The sequence below is a fragment of the Triticum urartu genome, chromosome 7A (genome assembly GCF_056163025.1).
Source record: "Triticum urartu cultivar PI428250 chromosome 7A, HENAU_Tu73, whole genome shotgun sequence".
Lineage (NCBI taxonomy): Eukaryota > Viridiplantae > Streptophyta > Magnoliopsida > Poales > Poaceae > Triticum > Triticum urartu.
Genome location: NC_141879.1, coordinates 166,556,401 through 166,568,602, shown reverse-complemented (window position 1 = coordinate 166,568,602; position 12,202 = coordinate 166,556,401). Strand labels below are relative to the sequence as shown.

The window sequence follows — 12,202 nt, the reverse complement described above, 5'->3', positions numbered from 1 at the left end:
AGGTTCGGGTCCTCTCGATGGAGGTAAAACCCTACTCCTGCTTGATTGATCTTCATGGTATGAGTATTACATGAGTTGATCCACCAAGAGATCGAAGAGGCTAAACCCTAGAAGCTAGCCTATGGTATGATTGTGTGTTGTTGGTCCTACGGACTAAACCCTCCAATTTATATAGACACCGGAGGGGGCTAGGGTTACACAGAGTCGGTTACAAGGAAGGAGATCTACATATCCGTACTGCCAAGCTTGCCTTCCACGTCAAGGAGAGTCCCATCCGGACATGGGACGAAGTCTTCAATCTTGTATCTTCATAGTCCAACAGTCCGGCCAAAGGATATAGTCCGGCTGTTCGGATACCCCCTAATCCAGGACTCCCTCAGTAGCCCCCGAACCAGGCTTTGACGACGATGAGTCCGACGCGCAGATTTTCTTCGGCATTGCAAGGCGGGTTCTTCTTCAAACTCTGAGTACCTGCTAAATAGTGCCCGGCTTCTCATAAATTTTGCGCTTCTTGGCTTCTGCGTCCAATAATGGCCATCTTCCACGTGTCAAGCGAATGTGAGGAGCCAGGGTGTTTTTACATTTACCACCCCATCTATGTGAATGAACTGTCTATTAAAGAGACGAGGATCCTCAGATCCGAACCACACCATCCTCCCTCAGCGAGCATTCATTGAAGTGCGCCTGAAAAAATCCATCCCAACATGGCCGGCCAGCGTAGCTCCTCCTCTCGCTCCCGCAGCCCCAAGCCCGGAGACTGGGAGAAGTGTTCCGTCCCGCACAACCAATTAGTGAAGCTACAGACCCAGGGATTCCTCCCTCCAGCGTATATGGTCCCGGTTTGAGCCGGGCTCGCCACCTATAATGGCGGGGAGCAAGCGGAGAGCTTTCCCAACCCCTCTAAGGGAGACCGGTACGCCTTGTCCCTTATTTGTTAAGGGGACTCGGATTTCCAATCCATCCATTTCTTCGAGGGCTCTTGGAGTTCTACGGCCTCAGTTGCACGACCTCACCCCTGCCTCCATACTGCACATCGCTGGTTACGTAGCCCTTTGCGAGCTGTTTCTGGGTTGCGAAGCTCATTTCACGCTGTGGAAGAAGTTGTTCTGTCTTGTGCCCTGTACACAGAGGGGATCAATATATCAAGTGGGCGGAGCCGAAGTATGGCGCATCACCGGGACCGGATACCTATCCGGTACCCCGAAAAAGACATCCGAGGACTAGCCTTCGGAGTGGTTTTATATGGAGGATGCTCCTCTCCCGGATCCTATCCGGATTGGTCTTCCTGAGTTCGACAACGCCCCTTTGAAGAAACGCCTAAGCTGGCGCCCACGGAGCCCACAAGAGGAAGATGATAGAGACGTATTTTATCTGATGGGCCGGATAAAGTTGCTAGCCAAATTAGGACTGACCATAATCGAGGTTATGGCAATATGCATTATGCGGGGGGTGCAACCACTTCAATATCAAAGCCACCCCATGTGGCACTTCAACGGGGAAGATGATGCCACTCGCTGCGGGCGCAAGGGACCGGACTCAGTTGCTGCTCTAGCAAAAATTCTATCCGATCTGTATAAGGGGGAAGAAGAGGAGTTCCTCCGCATCAAGCCATGGGATGGATTCTCCATGAACAACCCTCAAAGCTGGGTGAGCTTCCGCTCTTTTTACTTCCATCCTACCCTTGTTTTCGTGATAAATATTTACCTTGCCGTTTCATCGCAGGAACTGCGTAAGGCGGTAGGGGAGATCAATAGCCCACCTCCACAACTGGAGGACCCTCAGCGGGTCCTCGATCCCGGCCTGAAAGAGGATCCGGACATATTCATGGAGCTGATTGATAGGATTTTCTATCAGCTAAGCTGTGATGACGCCATGGTGGCCATTATAGCCGACTATCCTGGGCTACTCCCAGCCTCGCAGGTAAATGAGACCGGAGTCCCAACCTTTGAAAAGGATTTCCTTTTATGCACTTCACCTACCGTATACAAACGGTGTTTTATAGGGAAGGCCCTCAACACGCCATGCCGAGGCCGTGGCGACTCGCCAACAAGGGGTTTCAAAGCCGGACATGCTAAAAAGAAAGGCGGTCCGGACAGAGACACCGGCGCAGAGGTATGATGCAACACCTCACTCCATGGTTGTCATCTTTAAAACATAATAACACCTGTGTTTCCTAGAAGGAAGAACGCTCGCCGGACAATATCCGGAGAGGTCGCCGATCACGCCTCTACCAGTCGGGCTCCAGGGTCGGACACAGAGGCGGAAGCTAACACGAGGTACACGCCGGATGCTCCTTCTACAGAGGATGCGGATAAGATATCCGCTACGAATTCCAAAGTGGAGAGCGCCATGAACCACAGGCGTCGCCGAGCCGTACTCTGTGACGCTTGTTTCTCCCGAGAGGCGTTTGATGCATTCAACTCGGGAGATGCGTACATCCGTGCTGCTCAAAATGGTCTAGCCAGAGCCACGGACCAGTATGTAAAGGATGTACGGGTAAGAAAATTTGATGAGTATATATATCAGTAGCCCCTGAGACTTAAAACAGTTGGCACAACTGATTTAAGGATCATTTATTGTGCAGGTTCTTACAGAGAAGAATACTCGACTGACACAGGAGCTGGAGGAATTCAATACCCAACTTCGGGCCACCGTTGCCGCATTGAAGGAACCTGAAAAGTCCCCAGCTGGTAACATTTGTTTCAAAGAATGATAGGTACCATATAGTGTGCGGCATGGCTGCAAATCTAACAATAGATATTGCAGATGACTCCGGAGAGAATCCGGAGGACCAGCATGTCGTACGACAGCTAAAGGCTGGCGAATGCGTTCTGACTAAGGTCATGCGGGAGAAAAAAATCTCCAAGACGCTAATACCAAGCTGAGTGTGGAACTGAAAGATGTTCAATCCCAGCTCGCAGACTCCGTGAAGGAGAATAAGCGGCTTCGACGCGGCATTTTCAGTAAGTGCTTGAACGAACCCTTAAAAGAGTGCGGCGGAGAAGCCGGCTAACAGAGTTATGTCTGCAGGTATGCTGACGGGTCGTCCCACGGAGGAGATGCCCGGGTTTGCGGGTGATCTTCTACCCGAGCTCTCACAACTGCACGAACAAGTTTGGCAGGTGATGCAAGCTATTGCCCAGGCCTTGTGGCCATCGGTCTCCCTGCCAGCAGGCCTTGGGGAGCTTGCGGAGAAGCTCAAGGGAGCACGGCGGCGCTTCCGATTATGGAAGATATCGGCTTGCCATCAAGGTGCCAGGGAAGCCTGGGCCATGGTGAAGACACGGTATACCAAGGGTGACCCAAACCACATGGCCAAGGTCGGACCTGTGGGGCCCGATGGGAAAGAGATCCCCGTTAGCTTAGTGTATGGGCAAGTAGAATTAGCCACAAAGTATTACCAACAGGATTGTAGGCTAGACAGCCTGTTGGATGGTATAGAAGAGGAATTTAGTCAGTCTACATGACTATGTAATTAAAGTGACATGTATAATGCCTTCTAGCCGGATTGTAAATCATTTGTCATGGCGGACCTTTTCGCTTCAACCTCGAGGACCCGATAGTCCGGAGTGTATCCGAATACCCGCTGCGTTCCATGGGTTCGGCTCAAGTCGATTATTCTATGCATCCCATAGATGGTACGCTCCACCTGTCAGAACTTGGTCAATAATGAAGGGACCTTCCCATTTGGGCTCGAGCTTGGTCTTTTTCTTCTCTAGCAGGCGTAGAACTATCTCGCCAATGTTATAAGTTTTGGCCCGTACTTCTCTGCTTTGGTATCTGCGAGCCTGTTGCTGATAGAATGCGGAACGGGCTTTTGCCACGTCGCGCTCCTCCTCTAGGTTGTCCAGACTGTCCTGCCGATCGAGCTCGGCTTATCTTTCTTCGTACATGCGCACTCGAGGTGAGTCATGAATTATGTCGCAGTGCAGAACCGCCTCTGCGCCGTACACCATAAAGAAGGGTGTGTATCCGGTAGTACAATTCGGCATGGTCCGCAGCCCCCAGAGTACGGAGTCAAGCTCCTCTACCCAGTGAGTGTTAGACTCCTTTAAGGACCGCACTAATCTGGGTTCGATGCCGCTCATGATAAGACCATTTGCTCGCTCAACTTGGCCATTAGTTTGTGGGTGATAGACAGAGGCATAATCGAGCTTAATGCCCATGTTGCTGCACCCGAGTTTTACCTCGTCGGCCATGAAGTTCGTGCCATTCTCAGTGATGATGCTGTGGGGGACGCCATAACGGTGTACAACCCCGGATATGAAGCCTATCACTGGTCCAGATTCAGCCGTTTTAACAGGTTTGGCTTCTATCCATTTGGTGAATTTATCCACCATGACCAGTAAGTATTTTTTTTCTTATGGGTTCCCCCTTTAAGGGGTCCAACCATGTCAAGCCCCCAGACCGCGAAGGGCCAGGTAATGGGGATTGTTTGGAGGGCAGTGGGTGGCATGTGGCATTGGTTTGCAAAAAGCTGGCAACCAACGCAGCGTTGGACCAAGTCCTGTGCATCTACCCGGGACCGTCGGCCAATAAAAACCTGTACAGAAGGCCTTGCTTACAAGGGCCCGGGCTGCAGCGTGGTGGCCACCGAGTCTGGCTTGAATTTCCGCCAAAAGCTTCTGCCCTTCCTCTTCGGAGATGCACCTTTGAAGGACTCCGGTATTGCTTTTTTTATACAGCTCTCCCTCGTGGACCCTGTAGGATTTAGATCGCCGCACTATGCAGCGTGCCTCATTTTGGTCCTCGGGAAGTTCCTGCCTAGTTAGGTAGGCCAGGAATGGTTCTATCCACGGGGCGATGATGGCCATTATTACGTGGGCTGAAGGTGTTATTTCGGTGGCAGAGCCTCCGATTATGTCAGAGTGTTCGGTATCGGGCATTTTGACCGGGTCCGGACTATTGTTACCGGTGTCCCCTTCCCATACCATGGATGGCATAAACAACCTCTCCAAAAAGATGTTGGGGGGGGGACCTCATCGCGTTTTGCGCCGATGCGGGCGAGGATATCCACCGCCTGATTGTTTTCCTGAGCCACATGGTGAAATTCGAGCCCCTCGAACCGAGCTGACATCTTTAGGATGGCGTTGCGATAGGCCGCCATCTTCGGATCCTTGGCATCGAAGTCTCCAGTTACTTGGGATATTGCGAGGTTCGAATCCCCACGCACCTCCAGGTGTTGAATGCCCATGGAAACTGCCATCCTAAGACCATGTAACAGGGCTTTGTATTTGGCTGCGTTGTTGGAGTCTGTATATAGTATTTGTAGTATGTATTGAACTGTATCTCCGGTTGGGGATGTCAGGACGACGCCAGCCCCTAGACCAGCCAACATTTTGGAGCCGTCGAAGTGCATGGTCCAATTGGTGTATGCGCCGTACTATTTAGGGAGTTTGGCTTCCGTCCATTCGGCGACAAAGTCGGCCAATACTTGTGATTTAATGGTTCGTCGGGGTTTGTATGTTATGTCAAACGGGAGGAGCTCAATGGCCCATTTGGCAATCTGGCCCATGGCGTCGCGGTTGTTTATAATATCATTAAGTGGCACTTCCGAGGCTACTGTAATTGAACACTCTTGAAAGTAGTGTCAAAGCTTCCGAGATGCCATGAATACCGCATAGGCTATCTTTTGATAATGTGGGTGCCGTGATTTGCATGGAGTGAGGACAGTGGATACATAATATACCGGCTTTTGAAGGGGGAATTTATGTCCGTCCGTTTCTCATTGAACGATGAGCACTGCGCTTACAACCTGATGAGTTACCGCAATATACAACAGCATTGGTTCGGCGATGTTTGGCGCGGCCAGGATTGGGTTGGTTGCCAGTATGGCTTTTATTTCTTCCAATCCGGCTGTGGCAGCATCCGTCCACTCGAAGTGTTCGATGCGCCGAAGGAGGCGATAAAGGGGTAATGCCTTTTCTCCTAAGCGGGAGATAAAGCGGCTTAGAGCCGCCACACATCCGGTTAATTTCTGGATTTGTTTGAGGTCCGTTGGGATAGCCAACTGTGGCAGAGCTCAGATTTTGGCCGGATTTGCTTCAATTCCTCTACTGGAGACAATGAAACCCAGGAGCTTTCTGGCTGGTATACCGAAAACGCATTTTTCCGGATTGAGCTTGATGTCATATGTTCGGAGGTTGTCGAATGTGAGCCTCAAGTCGTCTATTAGAGAGTCGACGTGTTTGGTTTTGACGACCACATCATCTACATATGCCTCTACTGTTTTGCCGATCTGTTTCTCCAGACATCTCTGAATCATGCGCTGATATGTTGCGCCGGCGTTTTTGAGCCCAAAAGGCATTGTGTTGAAACAGAAGGGGCCGTATGGTGTGATAAATGCCGTTGCGGCTTGGTCGTACTCCGCCATCTTGATTTGGTGGTAGCCGGAGTATGCGTCGAGGAAACACAATGAATCGTGTCCTGCGGTAGCATCGATAATTTGATCGATGCGTGGGAGGGGGAAGGGATCCTTTGAGCAAGCCTTATTGAGGTCCTTGAAATCGACACATAGGCGCCATGATTTGTCTTTCTTTGGTACCATCACCAGGTTTGCTAGCCAGTCGGGGTGTTTTATTTCTCTAATGAATCCGGCCTCCAATAACTTGGCTAGTTCCTCTCCCATAGCTTGTCTCTTAGGTTCAGAGAAACGCCGAAGCGTCTGCTTGATCGGCTTGAATCCCTTTAGAATATTAAGGCTGTGCTCGGCCAGCCTGCGTGGGATTCCTGGCATGTCTGAGGGGTGCCAAGCGAATATGTCCGAATTCTCGCACAGGAATTCTCATAGTGCAGCGTCCACGGTGGGGTTTAACTGTGCCCCGATGGAGGCTGTTTTTGTAGGGTTCGTTGGGTGGACTTGGAATTTGACTATTTCATCCGCTGGTTTAAAAGAGGTGGACTTGAATGTCTTGTCAAGTATCACGTCGTCCCTGTCTAGGGTGGAGCGTAGCGCAGTTAATTCCTCGGCCGAAAGGGCTTGGAATAATGCCTCGAGGGCCAATGCGGCTATTTTCTTTTCGGCGCAGAGTGCTGTGTCCGGATCACTAGCGAGAGTGATGATTCCGTTGGGCCCGGGCATTTTGAGCTTCATGTAACCGTAATGGGGTATGGCTTGGAAGATCATGAACTCCTCCCGCCCTAAAAGGGCGTGGTATTCGCTACTGAACAGGGCCACTTGGTTGTAATTTATTCAGACCTATAGTTCTCCGGCATGCCGAATACCACATCTAGTGTGATTTTCCTAGCACAGCATGCTTCCCGACTGGGGATGATTCCTCTGAAGGTTGTGCTGCTTTGCTCAATGCGGTTCCAGTCTATTTCCATTTTTTGAAGAGTTTCCTCATAGATGAGGTTTAATCCACTGCCGCCGTCCATGAGTACTTTGGTGAGTCAAAAGCCGTCCACAATTGGACTGAGGACCAGTGTAGCTGGTGCTCGGGCCGTTCAGAATTTAGGTTCATCACTGGCATTGAAGGTAATAGCCGTGTCACTCCATGGATTTATTGCTGCCACATGGCAGATTTCAGCAAGGCTGCGGAGTGTTCGCTTGCGCCTATTATTTGATGGAAGGTTTCAAAGACTGTTAATACTGTATTGTTATCCCCGGGATGGTGCTCTGTGGCATCTGGGATGAGAAGATCCTCACCACTTTTGGCCACCTGCCGGAGTACCCAACATGCTCTAAGGTTGTGTGTTGGTATGGTATCCACTGTGCTATGAATTTTGCAGGGTCCGTTGAGCCATCCCTCCAATACGGTTCCGCGTCCTGTAGAGGGTTTTTGCTTCTTTGTAATTAACTCAGGTGTCTTATTATAGTGCACCCTTTTACTTTGGACTGGGTGTATATTTGGAGCTGGATTATCCCAAAATTTCATTTCGGTTTTCCAGGCGCTTTCCATCGCACAGTACTTTCATACTATGGACGCCAAGTCAGCGAAGCATGATATGTCACGGCGACTTATGGCGTTAAGGATTCCCTTGTCCATGCAATTATTGCGAAAAAATGAGATTGCGTCTTCCTCGCGACAGTCCTTAACCTTGTTCATCACAAGGAGGAATCTGACCCAATAATGATGTACTGTTTCCTGGGGCGCTTGCCTGATGTGGGAAAGATCGTTTATGTTTGGGTGGGTGGGTGGATTTGAGTCCAAACCCTTACCCGATCTGAGACCCAGGGGCCGAGGAGTTTCCAATCTTGGAAGTTTAGGTTCCGGGATGTTGCCTGATAAGTCTGGCCCGCTGCCTGACTCTAGGTTCAGGGCTTGGGTAATGTCCTCCCGTAAACGGGTATCTGGCTCGGAGATCTCAGGAATCCGGACAAAGTTAGTCCTCAAGATAGAGGAAGAATCGCCGCATTGTTCCTCCACCACCGCAATATGATTGGTGACCGGTGGAGACTTAATATCCCTTTGATCGGGTTTAAGCCCAATCCGATCATAGTCCGTAGCGACTCCCAAGGTGGCAATGCGATCCAAGAGCTCGTTTAGGGATAAGATCTCCATTGGATCCATCTGCTCGGCAAATTCCGAGCCGACGTGGAGGCTGTTTTTGATGACCCGAGAAGTCATCATTGGTGCAGCAGCCGAACGGGCGGTCATGATGAAACTGCCTAGCCGGAGAGTTTGGCCAAAAACCAGGGCTCCCCCGGCGGTAATGTTGTTTTTAACAACGAGACGAGGCATCCTTCCTTACGGTGAAGGCACCAGTGGAACTCTCAATGAAAGCACCAATGTCGGTGTCAAAACCGGCGGATCTCGGGTAGGGGGTCCCGAACTGTGCGTCTAGGCGGATGGTAACGGGAGACGGGGGACACGATGTTTTTACCCAGGTTCGGGCCCTCTCGATGGAGGTAAAACCCTACTCCTGCTTGATTGATCTTGATTATATGAGTATTACAAGAGTTGATCTACCACGAGATCGAAGAGGCTAAACCCTAGAAGCTAGCCTATGGTATGATTGTGTGTTGTTGGTCCTATGGACTAAACCCTCTGGTTTAAATAGACACCGGAGGGGGCTAGGGTTACATAGAGTCGGTTACAAGGAAGGAGATATACATATCCGTACTGCCAAGCTTGCCTTCCACGCCAAGGAGAGTCCCATCCGGACACGGGACAAAGTCTTCAATCTTGTATCTTCATAGTCCAACAGTCCGGTTGTCCGGATACCCCCTAATCCAGGACTCCCTCAATCCTATACCGTGATACCATGGAAAATTTATGCATTAAAGAGAGGTAGCTCCAGCCCAGATGGAATGTTTTCCATGGTATTGTGCCTGGCCTGTCCTGCCCACCAATCGGCAAGGTCAAAATACATGTCATTTTTCAGAGACAAAGATCACTTCTGCCGCGAGGCGATTTGGTTTGAGGTGGTGGACCTCGAGAGCCCTTATTATGTGCTCCTAGGACGGCCGGCTCTAGCCATGTTCATGGCGGTGCCACACTATGCCTACCTCGAGATGAAGATGCCAGGGACCAAGGGCATTATCACGATATCAGGAGACTATGAGAAGTCGGCCGATTGTGCTACGACTAGCAGCCAGCTGGCCGAGTCCCTTGTGATTGCTGCTGAAAAGAAGCTCCTGGACCAGGTGGTGGCCATGACCAGCAAGCAGCCGGACATGTCACTAGAGCCCAAAGAGTTAGAGATCCAGGGCTCCTTCCAGCCGGCCAATATGACGAAGAAGATTCCCTTGGACCCAGAGCACTCGGAAAGGCACGATGTCATAGGGGCCAACCTTGACAGCAAATAGGAAAGCGAGCTTGTCGATTTCCTCCGTGAGAATCGGGACATCTTCGCATGGTCTCCCAAGGACATGTCAGGTGTTCTGACGGATTTCGCCGAGCACAAGCTACATGTCAGATCAGATGTCAGGCCGGTCAAACAACCCCTCCGCCGACTATCAGAGGAGAAAAGAAGAATTGTTGGTGAAGAGATAGCCCGGCTTCTGGCAGCTAGCTTCATCATGGAAGTATTTTTCCAGAGTGGCTCGCCAACCCAGTCCTTGTACTAAAGAACAACAACAAGTGGCACATGTACATTGATTAAACCAGCCTCAATAAAGCTTGTCCCAAGGATCCGTTTGCTTTGCCTCGGATTCACCAAGTAATAGACCCCACAGCCAGATGCGAGCTATTGAGTTTTTTGGATGCTTATTCAGGATACCACCAGATCAAGTTGAACCCGGTAGACCGCCTGAAGACCGCTTTCATTACACCATTCGGAGCCTTCTGCTACCTGACCATGACATTTGGCTTGAGAAATGATGGTGCCACCTTTCAGTGTTGCATGCAGAAGTGCCTCCTCAAGAAACTCGGCAGAAATGCCCATGTCTATGTAGACGATATTGTGGTGAAGATGGAGAAGTGTGGTACCCTCTTGGAAGATCTCAAGGAAACCTTTGAAAATCTGCGCCGGTTTCAAATCAAGCTCAACCCAGAGAAATGCATCTTTGGGGTACCAGCCGGCCAACTCCTTGGCTTCTTGGTCTCAGAACGCGGCATTGAGTGCAACCCTGTGAAGATCAAAGCCATTGAGAGGATGGAGAAGCCCACCCGATTGTGAGACGTCCTGAAGTTCATCGGCTGCTTGGCATTCACCAACGCTTCATCAGTCGGCTGGGTGAGAAGGCTCTTCCCCTGTACCAGCTCATGAAGGAAACCACTCACCTTGAGTGGAACGATAAGGCGAATGAGGCCTTTCTCTAGTTGAAGAAGATGCTGACTACCCCGCCTATCCCAGCGGCCCTGGCTGCCAAAGAGCCCATGTACATCTACATCACCGCCACCAACCATGTGGTCAACACTGTCATAGTAGTGGAGCACCCAGAGGCCGACAGGGCACAGCCGGTCCAGCGGCCTGTATATTACTTGAGTGAGGTGTTGTCCACCTCAAAGCAGAACTACCCCCACTACCAAAAGATGTGCTACGGCGTGCACTTTGCCGCCAGGAAGTTGAAGCCCTATTTTCAAGAGCACCCCATCATGGTTGTCTGCACTGCTCCACTTGCCGAGATCATAGACAACAGAGATGCGTCTAGACGAGTGGCCAAATGGGCCATCGAGCTGCCCCCCTATACCATCTTCTACCAGCTGCGCACCGCCATCAAGTCCCAAGCACTAGCCGACTTCCTTGTCAACTGGGCCGAGACCCAGTACCTGCTGCCTGCTCCGGACACCACCCATTGGCAGATGCATTTTGATGGCTCGAAAATGCGCACCGGATTGGGAGCCGGCGTTGTCCTCACCTCTCCCAAAGGTGACAAGCTCAGATACACATTTGGAAATTCACTTTGCCGCCTCCAACAACATGGCCGAGTATGAGGCGCTAGTACGCGGCCTCCAGCTGGCCAGAGAGATAGGCATCCACCGGATCCTGTGCTACGGCGACTCTGACCTAGTGGTCCAATAGTCGTTTGGGGACTGGGACGCCAAGGATGCAAATATGACAAGTTATCGCTTCCTCGTTCAGTAGCTCAGCGGATATTTTGAGGGGTGCGAGTTCCTTCACGTGCCACGGAACGAAAATGAGCCAGATGATACCCTGGCACAGATCGGCTCCACCCGTCAAGCAATACCAGCCGGCGTCTCCCTTCAGTGCCTCTGCAAGCCGTCGATCAAGCCTTCTCCAGAATCCGAGTCTATCTTCGTGCCGGCTGCTCCCGAAGCAGTCGGATCCGACTCAAGAGCTTCAGCAGCTGGCCAGGGGACTTCGGCAGGCGACGCGGGGATTGCGACAGTCACACCCAGCCCGGGGACTTCACAGCTCGGCCCGGGGGCCGCCGCAATTGGCTCGGGGACTTCACCAAATGGCTCAGAAAACGCAGCAGCCGCACCCGGCCCGGGGACCTCACAGCTTGGCCCGTGGGCAACGGCAGTCGGCCCAGAGACTTCAGCAACACAGCAAGCGGTGGCAGGCTCCAACCCGTCAGCTCCCAACCCAACCGCCCCAGTACAAGTGGCCATAGTGGCAGTAGAAGAAATTCAAGCACCATCATGGGCACAACCCATCCTGACGTTGCTGGTAACCAAAGAACTGTCGGCTGATGAGATCTCAGACCGACAAGTGCAGTGCCGAGAAGGAGCCTACACAATAGTCAACCGAGAGCTCATCATGCGCAGCGTGACCGGAGTCTTCCAACGCTGCGTAGAATCAGAGAAGGGTCAAGCAATCCTAAAATACATCCATCAAGGTGAGTGCGGCT

At 51.4% G+C, this 12,202-nt stretch overlaps 1 protein-coding gene across 1 annotated transcript; it reads left to right on the top strand.

The window, feature by feature from the left end:
- The first annotated feature begins 9,313 nt into the window (after nt 1-9,313).
- LOC147958787 (uncharacterized) lies at nt 9,314-9,751 on the top strand. The gene has a single exon (XM_087532307.1). The coding sequence runs from the start codon at nt 9,314-9,316 to the stop codon at nt 9,749-9,751; it is 438 nt and encodes a 145-aa protein (XP_087388433.1).
- Nucleotides 9,752-12,202: the final 2,451 nt, after the last annotated feature.

Excerpts from the sequence above, each read along its gene's own strand:
- LOC147958787 (XM_087532307.1), top strand. The coding sequence starts at position 9,314 with ATGTCATTTTTCAGAGACAAAGATCACTTCTGCCGCGAGGCGATTTGG.